The sequence below is a fragment of the Xyrauchen texanus genome, chromosome 5, assembly GCF_025860055.1.
Source record: "Xyrauchen texanus isolate HMW12.3.18 chromosome 5, RBS_HiC_50CHRs, whole genome shotgun sequence".
Taxonomy (NCBI): Eukaryota; Metazoa; Chordata; class Actinopteri; order Cypriniformes; family Catostomidae; genus Xyrauchen; species Xyrauchen texanus.
Window position 1 is genome coordinate 33,367,909 of NC_068280.1, and position 26,875 is coordinate 33,394,783.

The window sequence follows — 26,875 nt, forward strand, 5'->3', positions numbered from 1 at the left end:
GTATTGCCAGTCACTCAATACAACCAGTCATTTATAATACAACCGATATTGAATCATCACTGTCACTACAGTATAATTGTGGATATCCTCATGCACACACCTTTCCTTCACCTTGTGACTAGCACCCAAAGCCTCGTCTTGAACCAGGCATTGATAGAGGTTTGGCTGCAACCCAAATCCGCCAAGGCACCCCTTTGGTACCCCCTTAATAGTCACGGGTATGCGGTATGTCCCAGCTCAATCAGGGGCGGCCTCGCAGACCCGAACCAATGTCCCCACCTCCATCACAGGGCATTGGTTCCGGAAATGCCCGGGCTCCACGCCCCATGGCAGCGGGACCATCAACCTGGAAGTGAAAGCAGAGAGGGTCAGGGTAAACTGGTAGATATTGCAGTACCGAAGCTGAGGAGCCAGTTTGGGAGGGGGAACCCCCTGTTTCCGGTGAGGAGGAACAGGATGGAAAGAATGGGAAGGAGGGGAGACAGGAGAGAGAGAGAGAAGGATGTTGGGGCTCGCTGGCTCCAAAATATGCTGCCATGTATTCCGCTGCCAGCTGGATGGCTGTTTGTAGTGACAGTGGCGGTGGCACTGGACCTACTCCACCATCCCTCTCGGAAGTCGAGTGATAAACTGCTCTAGTACCACTAGGTCGATCACACCTCCAACTTCGCATTGCTCAGCCAGCACAGGAAGCATTGGCGCTGCTGCTCGAGTGTTCAGCCGACCTGTTGCAGGATGGCTTTCCTGAAGTCGACATATACCAGGAGGTTCTCCGTTGGTAATTGCTGCACTGCGAGTTGGGCTTCCCCAGACAACACCGCCCTATCGGTCATCCGCAGGCCCCGCTGTCTGCTCAAAGTGCTCCAGGAAGGCCTCCGGATCATCTTGGGAGCCCATCTTGACTAGCGGAACATGGGGCGGGGTTGTCGCAAGGTCCGGGGTCGTGGCGGCAGCACCCTCCTGGGACAGCAATCCTCTGCTTGGGCTTGGAGGAGCACAATAAACCGCTGCTCCTGTTCTATGCGCAGCTCAAGGAGGGCCTGATGTTGTGTCTGGTGGATGCTGGTGAGGGTCTTAAATATGTCCTGCAGAGGTGAGGCTTCTATGACTGCATTCTTCTTCCTATATCCCGGGTTTCGGCACCAGTGTAATAAGTTCGCAGTTTGGGGAAAAGAGGAAGCGGGTTACGGCTAATCCAACTCAAACATTATGTTTATTTTAAACTCAAATTTATGCTTTTCAGTGGCAACAACTCAAAATCACACTTTGCAGTGGAAATAGTTCAGCACAGTCTCTGAGTGCATGTGGTAGCTCTCTCTCTCCTCACTGGCGTCTGGCTTGCTCCTAAATCCGTCTCCAACTCTCACTACAATGACAAACAGCTGTTAGAGACAATCATTGCCAGTTGAGGATCCTTACCATTCTCATCTCCTGATCTCTCTCTCCATTCACAAGCCATTGCTCAACCATGCCCCTACCACCACAAACATGTTTTCTCTTTCCATCCTTCAATAAACATCAGTCCTGTTCACTATTACCCTAATAGCACATGTAAATCACCCAGACATCTATTTGATGTGTGTGTTTATATCTGGAAGACATATTTTTTAAGTTGTTTGCTCATCTGCAATGTGTCTATAAGAAGAATGTCAGTAAGCATTTCTCGTTTGTCAATAAGGCACTCATCAGAAGTTTTTGAGACGTTTTATGATTTAAAATGTATTTAAATCTGCTCTTTTTACGATGTTTAGCAGATTTTAATAATATTGTGATGCTTTCTAGATGAAAAGATCTAAACAGACATCTCAGAGATGTACGTGTGCTATCTGGGTAGTTTCCTAACAGGCTCCTAAAACTATTAGGTGACTTCTGCAGAACATTTGATCAAAGAGGACAAAGGAAGCTAGGAAATAAAAGGATAACAAAAGTGATAATAAATCAGAAGGTGTGTTGAAGTAATAGAAACAGAGATAAAAAAAAAAAAGGTCGCAGCTTCAAGGCCCGGTGGATGTTCTCAAACACCCCATGCTATTTGTTTCTTTGTTTATAAGGAATTGCCATGGAAGTATTTGATTTTAACTGTGTTGTTACTTGTTTTCAAGGTTTTTACTTGTGTGTGTGTGCAGGCACGTATGTGTGTGTTTACTCGTGTATGTGCTGATCAAAATTAGTGAGAAGACAAGTTGTGTTAACTTGTGACAAATTAGGTCTTAAGGTGTGTTAATAGCTAATTGTTCGACTTAATTTAGTCAGCCTCATCTCTTTCCAAACCCAAACATGTTGTTTTATGACTTTCTCTTTTCCATTGAACACAAAAGGTTAGGCAAAACGTTATGTGCTGACAGCCTTAGTCACCATTCACTTTCAATGCATGTTTTTTTTGGGGGTTGTACAATGAAAGTGAATGGTGACTGAGGCTGTCATTTTGTCTAACATCTCATTTTGTTTTCCATGGAAGAAAGTTAAAGAGCTAGTTCACGCAAAAATGAAAATTGTCTCATCATTTACTCACCCCCATACCATTCTAGATGTGTATGACTTTCTTTCTTCTGCTGAGCACAAACAAAGATTTTAAGATGAGTATCTCAGCTCTGTTGGCAAGTGAATAGTGACCAGAGCTTTGAAGGTCCAAAAAGCACATAAAGGCAGCATAAAATAATCCAAAAGACTCCAGTATTTAAATCCATATCATCAGAAGTGATATAATAGGTGTGGGTGATAAATAAATTTATATTTGAATCCCTTTTTTACTATGAATACTCCTCCCTGCCCAGTAGGTGGAAATATGTACAAAGAATGTGAATTGCCAAATATAAAGTGAAAGTGGAGATTTATAGTAAAAAATATTATATTCATTTATAGACTTGAGTATTGATGTGTTTCTCACCCACACCTATTATATCTGTTCTGGGAGTATGGATTTAACAACTGCAGTCATATGGATAACTTTTAGTCTGCCTTTATATGCTTTTTGGATCTTCCAAGTTCTGGCTACCTTTCACTTGCATTGTATAGACCTGCAGACCTGAGATATTCTTCAAAAAATCTTCGCTTGATCTCAACAGAAGAAAGTCATACACATCTGGGTGAGCTATCCCTTTAAATCATACAATTGCATGATGATTTGTTAGTGACAACATAATTTTAATTTTCAAGTCTCTTGAAATAATACAAATTTAGTAAGAAACATGTATGGAGTCACTTTGTGACAAAAGCAGAGACTTCGGGGTTGTCAATTAAAGTGTAAACACAAATGACAAGAAAAACTGTCAAAATTAAGAGCAGTAGTTGCTGTGTAGGACAAGAAGTCTAATTGGTTTATAAATTTTTTTTTTGTTTATAACCAAACCTTTGTGCACTCACATGTGTATACACAAAAATTAAACACACACACACTCATCATGAGTGTTATTAGTCACAATTGTGACTTGCCGAGAAAAGACTCCCTGCGTCCTGCTGCTTTTTGCCTTTTGTGAAGGTGTATCAGTGGTGGACTCCTGACAGTGTGTGTCTAAGTGAATGAGAGATTAGATTGTATATGCCACAAAGGTCTGCTTCAATAACTAGCCTCATTTTGTCTACTATAAGTGCCACCGCACTCTTTAACTATCTCTATCAGAATAATGTTACTTAGTACACAGAATTTTTAAAGGGCTATTTTCCAAGAAAATGTGACTCCGAAATATGCAGTGATTTATGTGACATATGTGAATTTTATTTGAGTTGGTGTGCTTGTTTCTTAGTATTTGTATGTTTGTGTGTGTTTTGTCACAGAACAATCTGAAAGTGGTTAATTGGCAAACTCAGTGAGCATTTTCTCCCCAAAGATCCACCAGGGTGAGAAGGCATGTGACAGTCACACACAAAGCTAAACGTCAAGGGGCGCACTGAAACATCTGCCCACACACACACACACACACACATATATAAGCACAGACTCCTGGAATATAGACCTCAGCCTAAGAGAAAAGAGCAGGTTGTTTGTCAATTAAAAGACGTGATAAAGCATGAAATGGGCTGCCAGCATCGCGCTGCGCCGAGCAGTCTCTCGGCCCGTCACACGCACACACACAGTCTAATTAGCGCGCCTGCCTAATGAAAGGCCAGATCGTTAGCGCTAGCCTAGTGCGCGGGGTGGCGGAGTGGAGAGAGAGAAAAAGAAAGGCGGGATGAAAAGACAATGTGCCTCTGGGGCTCTTGAAGAGGTGCGTAGAGGGGTAAAAATGGTCTCTAAAATCATTCTCACCCCTTGCATTTCTCAACTTCACGATTTAATCTCAGTGTCAAATGAAATGCTTGTTTTCTCAAGAAATGTATTGATGGAGCTCTGAGAATAAACAAGTGACAGACACTAACATTGTTACACCCCCACCCACTTAAATTTACTAAGGTATCTGTACTAAGGTACTGCCAAAATACAGTAGTTGGGTGTTTCTTCAACTCCTGGCACAGCACTGTGGTCTTCTAGAAAGTAAAGTCTTGTTTACACTCTCACTTGTTTATATCATTTGTCTACTAACAATGGACATTGCATGCATAAGTGATTTATAATTTTTTCTAACAGTCGCCACAACAATTCCCACAACGTGTCATCACATGTGAAATTATGTTTTTATGTTTTTAAAATAAAAAGACGCACCCTTTGTCTTGCTGAGGATATTTTCAAAGCTAACGTTTTAAGTACCCTAAAAAACATACAAAGAATTTATATATTGATTTTTGCATAATTAGGCAAATTGGAAATGATGGCCAATAAAAATACATTGAAATGTCCCTTGATTGATTTTGATTTGGGGGGTTAAAGAAATCAGTTTCACACAATAAATATTGAAATGGTTTGTTTATTTAACTTTGTGTTTAGATTATCATAGTTTTAAATATGTAATAATTAGAATTTGTATAATAGTTTATACATAGTTTATGAAAATCTGGGTCTGAGTCAAGTACAATAAGTACAATAAAATAAATGATGGTGGCCGGGTAAAACGTTACGGTAACACTTTATTTTACAGTGTCCTTGTTATACATATTACATGTATTGACTTTAGTAATAACAGTAAATGATGCATTATTACAAGCAACTAACCCTAATCCAAACCATATAGTAAGTGCATACATGTTGTTAATTAATATTACTCAGTAATTACTTGTGTAATTACATTGTAACAAGAGCACTGTAAAATAAATTGTAACCAAATTTCCAATCATTTTCAATGTGATCGTCATATATATAAAAAAGAAAAACTTAAATCTGTTAATTTTAATTCAATTAAACCACTAACACATTCGATTATTATCACAGTTGCTTTTTTCTATAATCAAACCACTAAACCACTATAATTGGTGTCAGCTTGTTCCTTGAATTCTGAAAGCTTTTGTAGTGTTAGTTATTTATTTTAGTGCACTTACTTAATATTTAACAGTATTTATTTTTTCATTGTGTGTCTCTTTCTTCTACACTATAACTTTACTACTTCATCCACTTTGAGAACTTGGCAGTGCGATACTGCATATATTGTTGACTTTTGTTAAAATAATTGCTTGCTATTTTCCTCATTTGTTATTTGCTTTGAATAAAAGACACTGCTAAATGACTAAATGTAAAGGTAAATTATTTATTTTACTGTATTGACTCGTTTTCCAGTATGAAAACTCAGAAATGTCAGGTAATTTTACAATTCTGTTTACCAGGTCTGAAAAAAAAAAAAGGAATTATCATTCAAAATCTTCAAGTCATAGAAATGTTTGTAGTTATGCTCAACTCTACAGTTTTTCCTAGAATACTGGCTAGAAATGGCTCTTTGTGAGTGTAATAAAATAATAATAGAAATCTATAAAATCTTTTTTAAAATCCTTGTAAAGTATTCTTGGAAAATCTTGGAAATTCATCGCTGAGAAACCCTGGCTGTATTAACTATGAAATATTTGGCAAAAACTATGGTACATTTTTGTAAGAGCCATCTAAAGGTCTTTTGCTGTTGCGATGGATCTCTGTCCTCAATCCTGTGTCTGTGTAGATGACATTTGTGTCTTGATTCTGCAGGGTTTATTATGGTGTAAAATACTGTAGTTTGTGATGGTCTCATACAGGCCCACTTGGTTCTGCTGGACTGAGTCCATCTGCTTGTGTATTACTCTTATCCTCTGGGTCCTGCCCTGGTTCTGTCTGCGTGTGTAGGTACTTAAATTAACTCACCCTCAACAGACGGTCTTTAAGGCCTTTAAACTATCCTGGAGTCTGGAGGGCTCAAAGTTAAATACAGTACAGATACCCGTGTGTGTGCGTGTGTCGTGCTTTGGGAGCTCTGGCCTGTCGCCCTATGCTAGGCCCAGTCAGGTGTGAAAAGGCATTCTGTCAGACCAGTCCCTTTCTACTGGGTCTGTTTATCTTGTATGTGTGTGTGGGTGAGGCCTGCACCTGCCTTTACTAACAAACAACCACTCAACTCTACTGAGTTTGCCACAAAGCCCAGAGGAGAGAAGCGCGGATGTTCACATGAGCTATGCAAAGAGTGAAAGTTTTACAAAGCAAATGCATTGTACAGTAATGCAAAGAGAGGAACCGAGAGACAAAGCTTGATCAGATGGGTGTTTTTAGAGACTGAAGGGGATCTGGGCAAATTTGCTGTTTGCTACCATCATCAGTCTGATAAAATGGAATGCATTCATCTAACACAATCTGTAAGGCCAAATCACACAATGCGGTCACAGCCTGGTTAAAGTTTAGCTTAATCAACTATTGGGGTATAATGTTTTTTGCCAAAAAATAAATTAAATAAATCCCATGTTTATGTAATTTAGTCAAAATTGTGGTTACAGTAAGGCACTTACAATGGAAGTGAATGGGGCCAGTCTATAAACATTCAAATACACACTGGTTCAAAGGTATATCCACAAGATGTAAAATTATACGTTAATATGATATTATTATGCTGAAATCAGGGATTTGCAGCTATGAAAGCTTTTGAAAGATTACAAGGTTTACCGGCGTTTACCGGCAACAAAGTTGAGTAATTGGTTAGAACTTTGCACAGTTAAGGTTAGTATGCAATTTTATCACTCTTAAATCATGTTATATCATACAATGTTTACATCTTGTGGCTATACCTTTGAAACACTGTGTATTTAAATGTGTATAGACTGGCCCCATTCACTTCTAAGTTTGTAACACTTAGTGCCTTAGTGTTTTTTTTTTTTATATACATAAACGAGGGACGAGTTGAAATAATTTTTAGTGGTAATCAACATTATGCCAACAATGTTGTCGATTGAGTTTAACATGTATTGAAACCGTAACATTAATTTAATGTCTGGAAGGATAGAACTAAACCTCACAAATCATTTCAATTTTTACACTCTATATGTGCACAAAACTAGACAGAAGTGAATACATTTTTCATAGTGGTTTAGGTGCATTTAGCAGCACGCTACAGAGCATTTGTTTTTTGGCTCAGATGTTACGGGTCTGAAGGGGATACGGATTTCAACCGTTTTAAGCGGATATTGGTGAGCAATTAGCATTTTTAAAACTACTTTATAAAATCCTCTTCTCCTCAAACTGATCCGCCTAGTAATCCTTTACACATTAATGACATTTAATTGAATGATAAGCATAAGAGTGTATTTTACTAAAAATATATGAGGAACATACAGTATATGAGCAGGGCCGTAGCTAGTGGGATGAAAGGTTGTAACGATTCTAGTGGCCCACAGGTCCAGGAGGAAAAATCCAGGAGAAAGAGTTTTGGTCAGATTTTAATTTTTTTTCTCCTGTCAGTAGAATCAAACAGATTTTTGGACATTATTCATCATTTCTAACACTGCATAACCAAGCCAGAATTTATTTTCCTAAAACCTGCTGTTGAATTCAAGCGTAGTATGAAACATAATGGCTCAATCACTACATAGACTGACTGTTCATGCAGGTACATTTAATTATATATTACCCTGTCAGTAGGTAAAAAGGTCTGTACAAATATATAAATGGAAAGTAAATAAAAAAAGACATACATGTTTACATGCGTGTGTTGGTGTGGTAGACATACAGCACCATCTACTGACATTTAAGCGGTACTACAGAGGTGGAAAAATGTTTGGCTTGTGCTCGGGTGAGACCTATCCATATCTCTTTAAATAAACTATCAGATATACTTCTCTCTGTCTCATGGACATATCTCCTGTTCACTACAAAATCATTACATTCACACAAATGTCACCAAGTGAAAGAGCATGTCCTCCTAATACTCTGAACACTCAGGAGTAGGGAATAGAAATGGGGACTTAATCATTTGCTGCCTAAAGAGAAAGCTACTAATAATTACAGCTGACTAACCTTTAATGGATAGTTCACCCAATAATTTAATTTCTGTTACAGGGTTGGAACAACATGAGGGTGAGTAAAGAGGGTGAGTGAGAATTTTAACCTATGACCCTTTAAACTTAACCCAAATATTATCCCTAAAACAATATCCTTTGATGACATCCCCCTTTTGTCACATTTAGGTAACGTTTGAAAGCATTTCTCAGCTAATTTGTCCCAAAGGTATGTATTGATTAGACTCCCATGGGAACAGCTCAGTGAAAATGTCAAACTGTTGCACTCAGATAAAGCTGTTCTCTCTCATGTTGATATTTTGTTGTTGAGTTCATAAATCCAGTGTGGAACAACTATTATGTCAGTACATGACATGACAGGAGTTTAGGAAAACAGTTTAAACTAATTAACATGGAACTGTTCTTGTGAGTGTTAATTGTGGACAGCAAAACTAAAATTTGTCTAAAGTGAACCACCAATAAATCTCTGGAGCCTTTAGTGCTTCTTCAGAAGGGTAATGCTGCTTCTTCCCCATCTCCTTTTTACATTTTCATGAAATTATTTTATGATTTAACTAATTAGATTAATGCATTATCTCCTTTGATATTCATCTTGAACACTTTCCCTGAAGTGCAAGCCAATTTTTTCCCCATTTCACTGTAAATACTTGAATTTCAACACATGAAATTGTGTTGTACATGCTACAATGTCAATAAAGAAGCATATCTAATCTGTCTCTCAATATTTTCCTTTCAGAATCAAATTTTTACTTAAATATGATCTATAGTTTCCTAGTTTATCTTTTTCTTTTGGGACACGTTGTGAGAGCAGATTATTAAATATTGTTGTTTTAGAAGAGTTTCAGGCTGCAAGTTGTACAGCACACCAAGAAAGTACACGAATAGACACAGTTGCAGTTAATTTAAAAGACTATTTCTTATTCACTATATTGCCAAATGTTTGTGGACACCCCTTTTAATTAACATGTTTGGCTATTCCATTAATTCCAGTGAAGAAAAATCTTAATTCTACAACATGCAGTGGCATTCTAAAGAATTGTGTACTTCCAGATTTTTGGTAACAGTTTGTGGAGAGCTCTTTTCTGTTCCAGCATGTCAATGCCCCTGTCCACAAAGTGAGGTCCATTAACAAATAATGTACTGAGTCTGGTGTGGAAGAACTTGATTGGCCTGCACAAAGCCCAGACCTGAACCCCATTAAACCCATTTGGGATGAATTGGATGCGGACTGTGAGCCAGGGTCCTCCACACAACACCAGTGCTTGACCTCACTGATGCTCTAGTTTCTGAATGGCACCAATTCATGCAACTACAGTATATTCCAAAATCAAGTGGAAAGCCTTTCCAGAAGAGTGGAAGATGTTATAGCACCCTGTAAACCCTAATAAGTTTGCAGGACTCCAAAAATGTGAGGTAATCAGTTACATCAAATATAAGTTAATAAACTCCCAAGTTTAAGTTAAGAATTGTATCAGATTTTGATTTTGTACTACACATGCATGTTAATTTCTCCTAACTTGAAATATTGAGTAAGCTGATGTATTGAACTCTTTGGCTGAACTTAAAAAATGCCATGTAAGCTCAATTTAAATATTTCAAGAACTTAACCAGTACTAGATAGAATTAGCTAGTAAAGTGAATGCTAGCATGCTGAATGCATGTTCTTTGGAAACACTATTCTTTGAATAGCAATTGCTTAATTATTAAAGCAATATACTGTTGAACAATCTTAAATTGTAACTGTCCTCAACCTAAGCTCGAGCTCCACTATTCACCATAATATCAACTCCCAAAAACACATTTCCCCCTTTACCTTCATATTGCAGAAAGACACATTATTTACACTTAATTTTAACATTACTCTCCTTGTTGAGTGCCATGTAATGCATGTTGGGAAATAGAAATCCCTTGCCTCTTTGTTCAGTTAATTTAAAGAGACAAGTTCATTAAACTCAAATTAAACAATTCAGGGTTTTTTTCCCTTCTATTTTGCTTTTATATTAATGAACTTATAATAATGTGATTTATATATCTCATCAAGCTTTTGATTGCTCTGTGGTTTTAGAACGCCATCTGGGGGAATTTTTTTTTAAATGCCAAGGTTGCTGTTTGTCATCTGGATTTGAGTTTTTTCTCTCTTTTAAACATTGATACATTTCAGAATGGTACAGAATGTTGTCTTTCTGCATACATACAGTGAATGCACCTATGTACTTCAGAAAGCCAAAATCTCTGAGGTCCTACACATAATGTGTCCCTTTCAAATGGGAATTGTTCCAGTTGAAAGTTATTCTGCTCATTCCTCATTACATTTTACGTCATTAGGGAATCTTCCTGTGTGGCTTTTCTAGGTGGGTGTCTCTTGCTTGATTGGTCAGTGAAAATTTGTGTGGTGTACTCTGTATTGAACAACAAACAAGATGGAATTCTAGGGGCCCCAGTTTATGGCAGACACTGTTCTTACTGTGAACTACAGCTACAGCTTAATGAAAGCACTTAGGCTTTCAGTTCAGCAGTAGACATTGGCTAGAGATGCATTTATGAGTCAAGATATGATCGTCTTACAAATTCTCTGTAATGTGGTCTCGGAGCAGTTACCAAATTATTCATCTATCTGCTCTGTAGAAACTGTAGAAAATGATCTCATCATTTGGCTGCAGAGAGCAGTAAATGCAATAAGAACTGCATCTCTTATTTCCAAGTATTTTTTCATTATAATTATTAAAAGAATAGTAACTGGGAATAGATACTGCACCCTCTAGGAACCCAAATTGTTGAGAGGAATCGGAACGGGAATCGTTAAATTCCTTACAATTCTAATCCCTATATAAAATAAACAAGAGCTTTTCAATAATACAATATAATATTAATTAAACCAAACTTTAGTGTATTGTTTAGACTTTACTGCAAAAAGTAAATAATTTTTAGCACAACACGAAAATGGAGCCTTGCGAAGGCTAGGCAGAAGTGTCCAAGATCACGGAGTGGTGGTGGCATAGTGGCTAAAACACAGGGCTGTTAATCAGAAGGTTGTTGGTTCAAACCCCATGGCCACCACCATTGTGCCCTTGAGCAAGGCATTTAACTCCAGGTTGTTCCGGGGGGATTGTCCCTGTAATAATTGCACTGTATGTCGCTTTGGATAAAAGCGTCTGCCAAATGCATAAATGTAAATGTAAATCACAAGATCAACACTCAAATTCTGGTAAAGCCTCCGAGAGGGATAAAGGTCGACTGCAGGACTGCAGATCGTGCGGGAGAGTGAGATAGTTTACGGACATGTCCGTCATATGTTTGTTTGTCCTTTGTGTCAGTTTACTATTAAACTATTATTTATGTTGAAAAGCCGGTTCTCGCCTCCTCATTTCCATTGAATACGTTACACTGGTGCCGAAATCCGGGAAGGAGGAGGGATACGCCGTAGTAGAGTTCTCGCCACTAACGTCCACCCCAACGGAGCAGCCGCGGCCATCTGCCGGGGGACGAGGAGCCCAGCCGCCTGGAAGAGGATGACGGCCGCTGACCGCGAGGGGAAAAGAGTCTCCTAACCGACCACCTGGAGCAGTCAGGGCCACTGCCAGGGGCGCAGGAGTCGCCCACCGGCCGCTGAAACACTGCAGGGTTTGAGACCGCCGAACGTGAGCGGGGAGGGGCTCACTGCCGACCGCCTGGAGCGGGAGAACCGCTGCCAGGGGCGGGGGAGACCCCTTCTGTTCCCCGAGAACGCGGCGGGGCATTCCGTCCGGCAGGGGCTAGAGGTCTGCCTCTGATCCGCCCGGAGAGGCGGTTTATTATTAAACTATTATTTATGTTGAAAAGCCGGTTCTCGCCTCCTCCTTTCCATTGAATACGTTACAATAGTATTACAACGGTACGTATTTCCAAAAAAATATAATCGTACCTTTGTAGTTTTTTAAATAAGTGATATGTGTATGTATGCGCATCCTTTATAAAGGCTAAAATTTGCCAGCATTCTTTTTTCAATTAACATGAGAGTATGTGTGTGATTCACATCTTTTCTTATCTCATTATAATGGATTGGTAATAGTTCTTTCCTCTAAAGAACTAGAGGCATGTGTATCTTTCTGTAACAGATGTGATGTAAATGTAAACTCCTCAATTACTGGCACAAACATATACGTCTATCTTCTCACAGGTGTAACTTTCTCTCCTACACACACAGGCACAGAGAGACTGGTGTGTGTGGCACTATATAACAGACTAGGGGTCAATAGCATTGCAAGGCATGTGTGTGTGTGTGTGTGTCTAGGCTGCCATTTTCTTCTGCATTTGAACTACAAAAGAAAGAGGAGTTGGCATGAAATTTGAAAAATGTTTATATGTTAGCCTTTCTCAGCCCTACATAAACACAGACTCATCTGCAGAACTGAACAGAGAGAAGAAGAGTAAACAGTCTGCGACTGAGATGGGTCACAGTGCCTTTCATATCATTTCTTTGAATCCTGGCATTTATTGTTTCTTGACCACATGGTGAACACAAGCAAAGATGGGAATGTAATTTTCAACCATCCATGTTGCTGTTCATGATTACTCTGCCCCAGTGCTTAAAGACCTCATGAAATCAATTTACGAGTGTAGTATTCTTTCCCATGTTGACGTATTCCATACTAAAACAGGAAATTGGAGTGGAATATATCGAAGAGTTTTTGATTAAACAACCATTAGGCTTTAGTTATATCACAGCTGTAACCACAAGCTTGTTGGTTGGAGTTGGTTTTAGGGGAGGGACATTCTCATTCTGAAGAGCATCTGATTGGACAAAGATCTGTGTAGTTAAAGAAGAGTCATCAATATTTTTGGCCCATGCGAAAGACTACATTTTAGCCCATAAATTCACTGAGCACTTTATTAGCAACACAATGGTCCTAACAAAGTGCCTGACGTGGTCTTCAAGTTTCGACCTTTTGTGCATTCTGAGATGCTATTTTGCTTTCTATAATTGTATAGATTATCTGAGTTACCGTAGACTTTCTGTCAGCTCGAACCTGTCTGGCCATTCTCAGTTGACCTCTCTCATCATTTTGTCTGCAGAAATGCCGCTCTCTGGAGATTTGTGTTTTTTGCACCATTCTGAGTAAACTCTAGAGACTGTTGTGTGTGAAAATCCCAGGAGATCAGCAGTTACAGATATACTCAAACCAGCCCATATGGCACCAACAATCATGCCACGGTCAAAATCACTGAGATCAAAATGTTCCCCATTCTGATGGTTGATGTGAACATTAAATGAAGCTCCTGACCCATATCTTGATATTATGCATTGTATTGCTGCCACACAATTGACTGATAAGATAATCACAAGAATAAGTGTACAAGTGTTCCTAATAAAGTGCTCAGTGAGTGTATGTGCCATGACAAGACACAGCTATATACACTGATGAGCCTAAACATTATGACCACCACAGTTGAAGCAAATAACTTTGATCATCTCCTAACAAGGCCGTATGTCAAGGTCTGGGTAGAGTAGATGGTAAACAAACAATCAGTTGGAGTAAAGACCTGAGCGACTTTGACAAGGTCCAAATTTTTATGGCCAGATGACTGGGTCAGAGCATCTCTGAACTGGCAAGGCTTGTTGGGTGCTCCGTGGTGTGTACCTACCAACAGTAGTCTGAGGAGGGACATCCCACAAGCCAGCAACAGGGTGTTGAGCATCCAAGGCTCATCAATGCACAAGGGAAATGGAGGTTCAAACTGACAGAAAGTCTATTGTGGCACAATTCACAGAAAATTTTAATGATGGTTATGGGAGGAATGTGTCACAACACACATGTGCATTGCATGTTTAATATAAAATGTTCCTTGTGTGAAAAACATTCTGAAAAAAAATAAACTTTCTTTGCCATTTTAGAGAAAAAACACAAATATACAAAAACCACAAATATAGAGAGACATTAATTATCATCAATAGACTAAAATAAATATTAAGATGTAATTTTAAATATATCTCCCAGCTCTGGCTACTGTACATGTGAGTAACAAAAACTGTACAACTACAACAAGACAACATTTGAATTATACAGAAAAATTTGAATGTGGTAGATGAGCTACTAAAATATTTTACGGATCTAATTTGGGCCCAAGCACTATTGGGCCCTATGCCCTATTGTTCTTCTAAGGATTATTAGGGCCCAAGCACTGAAAGTGCGGAGGCCCTATTGTTCTTCAAAGGAGTCTTCTTCTTTTGAAGGTTTTGTGTACTTTTGGGTTAATTAACATGCATGAAAACTCTTGAAAGTTTGTACACACATCAGAGTCGTTGGCCATTTGGGCTTGGCAAAGTTGCCGTTGGCTCTGTAGCGCCACCTAGAAGATGATCATGTTAAGGGGGCTCTGTAGCACATCCCTTTTGAGCTACCATCACCAAACTTTGTACACATATAGATCTCATCAAGCTGGACAATAAGCTAACAGTCATAAGCTCTGCCCAACAGGAAGTTGGCCATATTGGATTGTTTGAAAAATGCATGCTCTGGAATTTGAAATACTCCTCATAGGGATTTCATGTTACAGATAACAAATATGGGTGACATCATGCCAAGACATTGACGATGCTAAATTGTAAACTGAGTTTTGATTTGTTGAAAAGTGTTGCCATGGTGACATGATAAATTAACATAAAAAATTGGGAAAAGGAAGTGTCTAGGTAGCATCTTCTGCATGCATCGTGTGATTTACATCAAAATTGAGCCAAGTGTTTTGCCTTGTGAGCTGATCACATTGATGTAACTATTCTGGGTCATGGCTGTAGCGCCACCAACTGGCAGAAGGAAGTGTGGCACTTTAACAGACTTTGAAATATCCCTGTTATGTTTACCTGAATTGCTTCAAATTCCTTTGAATAATTTCAAGACATTACAGATTTAAAATTCTGAAGGGATTCTTGATATCTTAAATAGTGCTGCCATGGCAATGCAATAAATGTCATTATTCCTTTTTATGCACATTCACATGTTTATACGGTACTTGGCATGCTTTCATTTTCATGATATTTTGCACATATCAGAGTTGTCAGCCATTAGGCCTGTTACTAGTAGTTAGTAGTTAGTCAGTAGTTGCCCCTTTTTACTAAAGTGGTGGGGTTTGACCTACAGTCACCAAACTCGGTACATATATAGTTCCCATCAAGCTGGACAACTTTCCATATTACAGTCGACAATAAATTTAAGCGAAAAAAGAGAAATAGAAAAAGTATATCTTCTGTGTGCATTGACAGATTTAGATAAATCTTGAACAGTATGTTTGGTCATTTCAGCTAATCGCATTGATGTGGCTATTTTGGGTAACGGTTATAACGCACCAACTGACAACAGGAAGTGTGACTCTTTGTGTGACTTTGAAATAGTACTCTTATTTTTAAATGCATGCACCCACCATGATTTGTTTTCCTAGAGCCACCAGGTGGCACCTTAGTGCTTAGGCCCATCATCGCTGCTTGCAGCTATTTTTATATTTAAACAAATCTGAGGTTTCAGGGGCCTTTGGGGTACTTAACTTGCTCAAAAACTTACAATTTTCTGAGTATTTCACAATCTGCTCAGTTACTGGGATTTTCATGCACAACCATTTCTAGGGTTTACAAAGAATGGTGTGAAAAGGGAAAAACATCCAGTATGCGGCAGTCCTGTGGGCGAAAATACCTTGTTGATGCTAGAGGTCAGAGGAGAATGGGCCGACTGATTCAAGCTGATAGAAGAGCAACTTTGCCTGAAATAACTACTCGTTACAACTGAGGTATACAGCAAAGCATTTGTGAAGCCACAACACGCACAACCTTGAGGCGGATGGGCTACAACAGCAGAAGACCCCACTGTGTACCACTCATCTCCACTACAAATAGGAAAAAGAGGCTACAATTTGCAAGAGCTCACCAAAATTGGACAGTTGAAGACTGGAAAAATGTTGCCTGGTCTGATGAGTCTCGATTTCTGTTGAGACATTCAGATGGTAGAGTCAGAATTTGGCGTAAACAGAACGAGAACATGGATCCATCATGCCTTGTTACCACTGTGCAGGCTGGTGGTGGTGGTGTAATGGTGCGGGGGATGTTTTCTTGGCACACTTTAGGACCCTTAGTGCCAATTGGGCATCGTTTAAATGCCACGGCCTACCTGAGCATTGTTTCTGACCATGTCCATCCCTTTATGGCCACCATGTACCCATCCTCTGATGGCTACTTCCAGCAGGATAATGCACCATGTCACAAAGCTCGAATCATTTCAAATTGGTTTCTTGAACATGACAATGAGTTCACTGTACTAAAATGGCCCCCACAGTCACCAGATCTCAACCCAATAGAGCATCTTTGGGATGTGGTGGAACGGGAGCTTCGTGCCCTGGATGTGCATCCCACAAATCTCCATCAACTGCAAGACGCTATCCTATCAATATGGGCCAACATTTCTAAAGAATGCTTTCAGCACCTTGTTGAATCAATGCCACGTAGAATTAAGGCAGTTCTGAAGGCTGAAAGGGGTCAAACACAGTATTAGTATGGTGTTCCTAATAATCCTTTAGGTGAGTGTATATATATATATATATATATATATATATATATATATATATATATATATATATAAAATAGTACTCGAGTTTGGACTCTTACGAGTAACAAGTCCAATTTTAATGTCACAGACTCTGATTTTTACTCGGACTTGACACGGACTCAAGCCTTTGGGACTCCAAACGAGTCCAGACGAGTCCATGGCATTTGATTTGTGATGCAATGAACAAAATAAATAAATAAAAAAACGAAACAGAAATAAATGGACACTCCTTCTGCAAGCAGTTGTTCCACGTAGATGTAGTCAGAGTTTGTTTCACTGTGCTGAGCAAACACACCTCCAGAGCAGCACACTTAGTCAACCAATACACTTCAATGTTACAACTGAAACTGCTGTATAACATCAATTACTGAGGTGGCTGGCATTACGAACACATAAAAACATGTAAGTTGCCAATGTACTAGAAACTACAAGGCAATTTCGCACGTGACCTGACAACTGGTAAAATCGTACTCAGTGTTTGTCCAGCCAAGACGGTACTCGCATCATGGTTTCATCATGGTTAAGATCTTCATTAAGTTAAGTCACCCTCATCATGTCTCTCACAGTTTACTAAAACAACATATCAAAATAAAAATTCATAAAATTGTATTAATATTGGGCTATTAAGTGTTTTTAGTTGTAAAGTGGCCACACATGTAAGCGTCTGTCTCTTGTGGTCCACGCAGTGTTGTCAACTTAAACTGGTCCTTGATTAATTTTAATTTTGGATTAAATGTAACTTGAAATAGTCAGGGAAAATTTCTTGATTGCTAAAGCAGACTGCAACTCTAAAAAACAGATAAAAAGCACATATTTATGTTTTTTCTATTTTAAAAGCATTGGCGAGGTGCTTAAAATATGTTCTTTTACCGTTTTTCCACAATAAAATGCTTAATGAAATATTAAGTTATTTTGGGCAGCAAAATGTTTTGTTTATAATTGAATTATAGACTGGGTGACAAGACGTCCCGGTTTACTGAATGTTAATTTTCCCACTAGCATGGAAGTAAATCAGACATGTCACATTCAGACAGCTATACTGCACATTTTACATAGAGCAAGCGCTTAAAGGAATATTCTGGGTTCAAAACAAGTTAAGCTCAATCGAAAGCATTTGTTGAATATGTTGATTACCACAAACATAAACTTTGACTTGTCCCTCCTTTTCTTTAAAGAAAACAAAAATCAAGGTTACAGTGAGACACTTACAATGGAGGTGAAAGGGGCCTATTTTTGAATGTTTAAATACTCACTGTTTCAAAAGTATGACCACAATACATAAAGGATATGCATGTAAACATAATGTTAGTGTGAAAAAATTATTTTGATTGATTTCATTCATAAAAAAAAGAGTGTGTCTTTAAGACCAAGCCTATATAATCTAGAAGGGGTCCAATAGACTCGATGTAAAATATTCAATTGCATCAGATTGTGGCGTGGTGGTGGCGTAGTGGCTAAAGCACAGGGCTGTTAATCAGAAGGTCGTTGGTTCGAACCCCATGGCTGCCACCATTGTGTCCCTGAGCAAGGCACTTAACTCCAGGTTGCTCCGGGGGGATTGTCCCTGTAATAATTGCACTGTAAGTCGCTTTGGATAAAGACTTTCAGTTTAATAGAAAGGCTTTGCAATGACAAAATACGGGCAATAACTTCCTGTTTAATACAAAACCAGGGAGGGGCTCTCTCTCAGGTGGAAGTGACCAATGATCCAAATGTCTGAGACAAATGCATAATAATAAAACAAAATCTTGGGTAGACCTAGCCCACCTGTTTCAATCGGCCTATGTAATTTATTGAAATGTAATCTGGGATGCTTACCATTCCAAATGAAGGACTTCGCTATGCTATCAAATTGCTTGAAATAAGAGAAGGGGACATCTACAGGTAGAGATTGTAGCAGATAGCGAGAACCGACTTAACAATAGAAATAATATTTTACTAATAAACTTAAAAAAAAGACAAAAATACACACAGGTGTCGGACATAACTCACTCTCTGTCGCACTGCTGTCTCCGGTCGCCTTTATCCCTCTCAGGCTTAATCAGCCTAATTAAGGGCCGAGTGTGTGGAATCCCGGCCTGGCCCCACCTTCCGGCCTGCCACAACTCTGTATTCTGAGAACTTGGAAAAGGAATTAATAATCTGTGGAGGCAAGGCATTGATCTAGTGGCGTTGGAGACGAATAATAAAATATAATCTGCGTAAAGCAAAAGCTTATGCACCATACCACCTGCCACCACCCCTGGAAAATCATCTTTCTTTCTTATCTCAGCTGCTAATGTTTCCAGGGCAAGACAGAACAATATTGGGGAAAGAGGGCAGCCCTGCTGGGTGCCTCTATTCAGAGTAAAATAATCTGAAATCTCAATTTGTTTGTAGCACCGTTACCAGGTGTCTATAAAGTAAATTAATCCATCAAATAAAAGTATTCTCGACCCTGTATATTTCCAAAATCTTAAAAAGATAATCCCATTCTACCATATCAAATGCCTTTTCGTTATCAAGTGAGATGGCAGCGACCAGAGTCTGATCATTCCCCATTTACCACATAATATTGATGAAACACATAAAGTTATCAGAAGAGCTGCGGCCCCGAATAAACCCCACCTGATCTATATATATAAGAGAACTTTAGTTAATCGGTTAGCCAAAGTTTTTGACAATAATTTTACGTCTAGCTTGATCAGGGAAATTGGATGGTAGCTCTTACACTCGCTTGGATATTTGTCCTTTTTAAGAATCAGGGCTTGTGTCTCTGCCAGGAATGTTGTCTGGTCCAGCAGCCTTCTGTGGGTTGACTTTACGTAGAGTTGTCCTCACATTAGCCGTGGTAAGACAGAGCACCTGGTTGTTGTGAGGAGGGGTGGTCTTCCTCGCCACCACGTCGTTCTGCACTTCAAACCGAGCGTAGAAGTCGTTCAGCGCATCTGGAAGGGAGGCATCTTTGTCACAGGCAAATGATGGCCTGGATGCCCTGCCACCGGTGCCGCGTGTCACTGTTGTCCTGGAAGTGACTGTGGATTCTCTGGGCGTGTGCGCGCTTTGCCTCTCTGATAGCCCAGGAAAGTTTGGCCCTTGCTGTTCTTAGGGCTGCCTTATCGCCTGTTCCGAAGGCGGAGTCTCGGGTCCTCAGCAGCGCGCGCACCTCCGCAGTCATCCACGGCTTCTGGTTGGAGAGGGTGGTGGTGGTCTTGGAGAAAGTATCATCATCAGTGCATTCAGTCAGTACTCGCTGAGCTAGCCAGGCCCCTATTCACATGTTTTTGGGGTACTTGGCATGCTTGAATTTTCATGATATTTTGCACACACATCAGAGTTGTTGGCCATTAGGGCTTGAAAAAAAGTTAACACATGGGTGTGGCTGGGGAGCTCTGTAGCACCACCTTTCACAAAAGTGGTGGGATCAGTTTTTTCTACGGTCACCAAACTTGCTACATATATTGTTCTCATCAAGTATCAAAATGATGGTCATTAGCTCTGCCCACCAGGAAGTTGGCCATTTTGGATTGAATGTGAATTTAATTGCATGCCCTGAACTTTTGAATACTCCTCTTATGGGATTCATGTGATTGTCACCAAATGTAGGCAATATTATGCTAAGTCATTGTAGATGCTAAATTGTAAATGGATTTTTGATATATCGAGCAGTGTTGCCATGGTGAGGAAATAAATTAAGGGCAAAAATGTGAAACAGGAAGTACCTAATATCTTCTGTGTGCATTGTATGATTTTGATGAAAATTCAGCTGTATGTTTGTTAATGGGGGCTGATCACATTTATGCAGCTATTTTGGGTCACTGTCATAGAGCCACCAACTGGCAGCAGGAAGTGTGGCTCTAACAACAGACTTTAAAATAGACCTCTTGTATTTACCCAAATTGCTTCAAATTGATTTAGAATAATGTCAAATGCCAAATGCATGAGTCCACCTTGCATTGTTTAAAAGCCTCCAGGTGGAAATGGACTCATGGTGCATGGGCCTGTCATCAATGCTTGCAACTATATTTCTGTTTATTTTCTTTCTCTCTCTCTCTCTCTCTCTCTCTCTCTCTCTCTCTCTCTTGTCTTTCTGGGGGGTTTCCTAGAATTTTCTGTAATATATGCAAAATGCACCTCAAATCTCCCACCTCTCCACTAATCCACCAAGCACACAAATACTGTTTACTCTATGTGTGCATGCTTGAATTGTGATTGCACTGGAAATGGTTTGAATTTGGTGTGGGTTTAAGGATTAAGGTTGTGTCCGCCTGTAGCCAAGGGGGTGAAGTATAGTTGCCAGGACGTGTGTGTGTGTGTGTGTGTGTGTGTTTTATTTGCCTATATGAGTGATTGTGTGTAACTGTAACTCTTCCTTGACCAAATGACCCAAATAATCAATTTGCCTGAAGTCTGAGTTAGTTTGATCTCTACACAAATGGGAACATTAAACACCACAGAAATCAAGGATTGTATAACAATATAAATGGATTGATGACTTTTTAGTTCAACTTTATATTTTGGGTGCAAAATTGTATTTTAAGTTTGAAAAAAGAACCACCTCCATTGCTTTTTAAATTAACCTGAAGTGTGACAAAAAATAACAATTATTCTATATAGTCTTTTATTAATGGTCTTTAATTAACATAGGCCATAACCGTGTGTAACGATTATACAAGAAAACATATATTTTTTTAAATAATAGTTTTTCCATAAAGCACTTAAATACTAAGCAAAGCACGAAATGTGGAATGCTGTAAGCAATAGTCTATAGGCCTACTCTGCAGCTACCAATATTATTCACTTTAAAATAGTATAAATTGAGATCGTGTGTGCACGCATGTGTGTGTACGCGTATGCGTGTGCATGAATATGCCCCCTGACTCTTGGCCCTGAAACACAAACATATCAGAGGCCACCCTCTGCCCTGATAATCCTTTCAGATAGAGGTGATACACACACACTAAAGAGAGGTAATTAATAGTGCCACAAAGCAGCTCTTATGCACAGAGGAACGGATGAAGGAGGGGTCGCCACTGTCTCTATTTCTTTTTTTTTTTTTTTTTTCCTGTCAGTCTGCCACATTCAAGCATGCACACATTCAACGTGCGATAACAGGAGCTTAAGGTCAGGGGAGGGGGCACAGCGTGTGTGTGATGGAGGGAGAGTCTTCCCACACACCAATTTGCATGAGATATCAGCAAGGATAAAAGAAAGTGTAGCAGTAAAAAAAAATAGCTAGTAAAAGTGGTAAATGTACAGAGGGAGAGAGAGACAGAGGTCACAGGACAAAGAGAAAGAGGGGAAGAGAAATATTAGAGAAACGCTTATGCAGAAGTGGAGAATTGTGGAGGAATTAATGATGGCGATATATACAGTATGTAGAGAAACTAGATTTTTTAATTTTCTTAAGAAAATGTTAGTGCTAGGGATGGGATTCGTAAGAAATTTAACAATTCCATTTTCAAAAATCATACCGATTCTGGTTCTTTAATGATTATTTTAGTAATGTGCATGTTTTTGATTCACTAAAAAGATCCTGCAAAAAGATTAACTGCACTAAACTGTTCACACTGTATGTTTTTAAATAAATAAAAAGAACAGGCTGATGAGAGTCATTCTTTCAGGAAACATTCTACACTGGTCATGCTGTTTGTTTCACACAGTAGATTCAAAAGAATGCACTTGGCTTGACTGCACAACACTCGTCACACTGTATGATTTTTATTCACTAAAAAGAACCGACTCATAAAGGCCCAAATATACTTCATACAAAATTGTAGAATGAATGGTTATGATGTCATTTAGAACAAAATCTGGCCAAAAAGAAAGTGTTTTGCTTTAATTTTGGTGTTTTGTTACTGCTCATCTGGCAACTTTTAAGAAAATTATAACTGGCTGCAAAACACCTTGAAAGAAACACCATTATTTTGTCTTTTTTGTGAATTTTAACAGAGGTTTATAAACCTATCTTTGCAGTTATATCAATGTCATCATAAATTACAATGACATAGTGTAATTGGCTCATATTATGGCTGCATATAGCATGTTAGTGCATTAGCGTCATGCATTTAGACTGTAAACAAGACAAATAAAAAATCTTCTACTGTATATTTACATTTGGCAGACGCTTTTACCCAAAGCGACTTACATTGCAATTATTACAGGGACAATCCCCAAACAACCTGGAGTTAAGTGCCTTGCTCAAGGACACAATGGTGGTGGCCGTGGGGTTTGAACCTGTGACCTTCTGATTAACAGCCCTGTTATAGCTTTAGCCACTATGCCACCACTACTCATTATATATATATATATTATTTGAAAGTATAAAGCAGTAGTGCTCTGCTGTTTAGATCTTCTTTTTACCCCTGAATGGAGAATGAAGAAGAACTTCAACAGATGTATATCGGAGTAGTTTGTTCTAGAATCGGACTAAACTGATCATGTTGTATCTTTCTCACTGTCAGTACAAAAGATCTGGCTCTTTCGGGAGGCATTATTGCGGGAATGGAACTACACAGGATGCACTGTGTATTGAGAGTATTTTAGTAGGGTGTTCCATCCACATGGGCAGGAAATTACATTTTGGGAACCGTTATCATATCTGAAAGTTATGAAAATCATACGGCTCTGGTATTTAAAAAAAAGGTCAAATTTTCAGTTCCCAAACCTTTGTGAGTGGTGCCTTTCCATACAAAACTCATTTCACAATCCTGGGGTGGGAGTTGAGTGGTTGCCAGGGTGTTGCTAGGGTATTTCTAGGTGGTTCCTTGGAAGTTCTGGGTGGTTGCTTGTCACATAAGCCAACCCCCAAGTCTTAATGATATTCTGGTTTCTAGATATGACTCGGGTCCTTCCTTCAGTGTGAGATTAGGGGATTTTTTCATCCACCAGACAAAGAGTCTGATCACTTAGAAATGTAATAGCACACCACTCCACAACAGGCCACACAATTTGAGTTATTCAATGAAGTTTAATACTTGGGGTTAGGGTTTTGTTCAAATAGTGATGCTTGCATAGAAAGGACATAGAAATTCAAAGGGTTAGAGCAGTAGATGTAGGGGTGAGTGTTTTGGGTTTGGGGGGTTAGAGAGCAAGAGAGAAGGATGGGCGTCTGGGGAGTAACCGGTGGTGTCTTTGTGATGGAGATGGAGCAGTCTCCAGCGCTTAGCTGATAATGACCAACGGTTCTAATAGCATTCACCCCTCCACCCTTTAACCACTCAAGCGGAAAACAGACAGAAAGAAAGAGAGAGAGAGTGTGTGGAATGGAGGAAGGTATGTTTAAATTATGACGTGGTGGGACCGTGTGTGTCTTGCCTTATTGAAAATGCGCGTGTATGAGTGTGTGTATGTTTCAACGCCCCCTTGAGGAGACATTAAAAGACAATGTGTGTGTCTTTTTTTTGTGGTACACACACAAACGCGTGCAAACCAGTCGGCTTACCCTCTTTATCGTGCTGTATTTACAGAGGGCAATGGAGCGTGAAACGCCTTTGGGCTCCCCGGGACCAGATGGAGAAACACATACACACACTCCAAAGGCGACCTTATCACCAGCGCATTACTGGGATTTATTGATACCCTCTGTAATCACTCCCTTATATCACCTCAAAGAAAAGAAAAATATACAGATTATTTGACTGTCTGTGAGAAAGAGTGGGAGGAGGAGACTGATGGAAGAATGGGGGTCATCATTCACTGGTGAGATGGGAAATGTAAGTGAGGTTTATAATAACAGCACATTGTGAAAGAAGTAAGTGAAGTCGAGTAATGTAACGCAGGTAGTCAGCTGCCGCTAATACAGAGGCACACAAAAGGCGCAGTTGTGTGAATGAGGTGCAGTTGCACAATTAACAGTGTTGTACTTTTTGAAGAGCTGTCAATAGATTCAAATGTTTAATAGAAATAATGACATCATATTCTGATCAATGAATCACATATATGGATATTTGCTGGGAAAAGCCTTCAAATAACAATAATCCAATACATAATTATATTACATCATTCTAATTAAAATGCATTACATTATTGTGGCAGGCATGTTAAGCATTGATAAAACAATACAATAAGTGGCTTTAGAAGGCAATATATTGTTTATTTCCATATTACTGAACATAAGGCTATCAGTGGCCTCCTGTAGCAATCCATTTTGCTCTTGAATGCATTAGTCTGTCCAAAATAGATTTATTATTAGGGCTTTTCTAAGATGCCTCAAAGTACACATTCATCAGATGTCAGCTTTTGGAGCATCTCACTTTGGTTGCATTGCATCATAAACACTGCTTTTAGGTCTCTGTGTCAAGGTAAACATAGTTTGAACTCACATCTCGAAAACCCCTGCTTTCGGAATTAAGTCCAATTGTGTTTGAAGGCAAGAACATGTTCTTGTCTCGTGCTGTTTCTAGTCTCATGCAATCCTGCGTGTTGCCTATACAGCTGGAGTTTCGCTAACTGCCCCTGGCTGAAAACAGGTGGTACTTGAAGCTTAACTTGCTCCGATGGTAGGAATATTCCTTATTACGGTCCAGCGACATGATTAATTGCGATCAATCTTTTTATTAAGTGTTATTTTTTGTATAGTTAATCGCACTGGATTAACACTTTACAGTCCAAATTTTTTTGTGTTTAGAGAGGGCCCTGGTTGTGATGTACCAAATCAGAGGTTTCGCAACCTGGCTAGCTCTCCTGAATGGTTTAGCCTGTCACACTGTAGAGGCCTTTGCTATTAATTGCTTTTTCTGATCATGGAAAACCTGGATGTAACAGGCAATTTTAAAATTGTAAAAAAAAAAAAAAATTAAAACAGGCCTGGAAATGGAAATGTCTATAGTGAATATAAATTTGTCTAGTAACGCTCTGCTCTAAAATATTTAATCATCTAAATATTACTTTTAGTTAGACCGTGTGTAGAGTAAAACATTAATTTTTTTCATCACTTCATCACTGCCAGCAGTCACTCATTGTTCTCACCTGCGTCTCGTTTGATCATGATTATCCTTGTGTACTTAAGCCCCGTTGTTACTCCATTCTTTGTCGGTCGTTGAATGTGTAAATGTGAATGTAGATGTTTGGATTTGTTTGTTCATTTAATGTTACCTTTGCCCTCCGTGGATGTTTCTCCAACCTGTGTACTCTTGGATGTTTTTTCGTGTTTTCGTTTTGTTTTCCCATCATGGACGTTTCATTTGTTCCAGCCTTGTTTGTCTTTATCATTTTCAATAAAAACTGCATTTAGATCCTCACCCCTCGTCTGCCTTCACCTGCCTTCGTAGCAAATCCATACATCAAATGCATATAGTGACCAAGCACTGTCAAGCTGCAAAAGGGAGGAAAAAACACAATTAACGTAGTCCCAACAACTTGTGCTCTATATTAAAAGTTTTTCTGAAGCCATATGATAGTTTTGATATTTTCAAAAATTCTGCTGATTTAAAACAGCTTGCTCTCTGGACCATAATGAATGGGTTGCCTCGAGACCACAGGGCTGGTGAAAGCAACAACTGTAGAGACAATTGTGATTGAGTCAAAACACATACCTCTGTTTCTGTTAAAATGTTAACATGAGCAGTTATAATAAAACATAAAGGGGTAGTTACCCCAAAATGAAAATGATCTCATCATTTACTCACCTTCAAACCATCCTAGATGTTTATGACTTGATACTTATAACACAAACAAAGATTTTTAGAAGAATATCTCAGCTATGTAGGTCCATACAATGCAAGTAAATGGTGATGAAAACTTTGAAGCTCCAAAAAGCTTATAAAGGCAACATAAATGTCATTCATAAAACAGCTTAATCCATGTCTGGAGCAATCCAATAGATTTTTCTCTGTACATCTAGCCATTGAAGACTCCAGGCAATATCATGATTTCAAGCTCGATTACACTTCCCAGTCCTTGACGCATGCGCAGAGTGCTAGATGATGCTGAGAAGTGTAATCTAATTTGAAATCGTGGATTAAAGCCACGTCTTATGGATTACTTTTATGATG

The 26,875-nt window shown here is 39.1% G+C and overlaps 1 protein-coding gene across 1 annotated transcript in view; it reads left to right on the top strand.

The window, feature by feature from the left end:
* The first annotated feature begins 220 nt into the window (after positions 1–220).
* Positions 221–26,875, top strand: part of zcchc7 (zinc finger, CCHC domain containing 7) — a 35,342-nt gene continuing 8,687 nt past the window's right edge. The window contains 1 exon segment of the mRNA XM_052126327.1: positions 221–373. Within this exon segment, the coding sequence (XP_051982287.1) occupies positions 221–373 (153 nt within the window).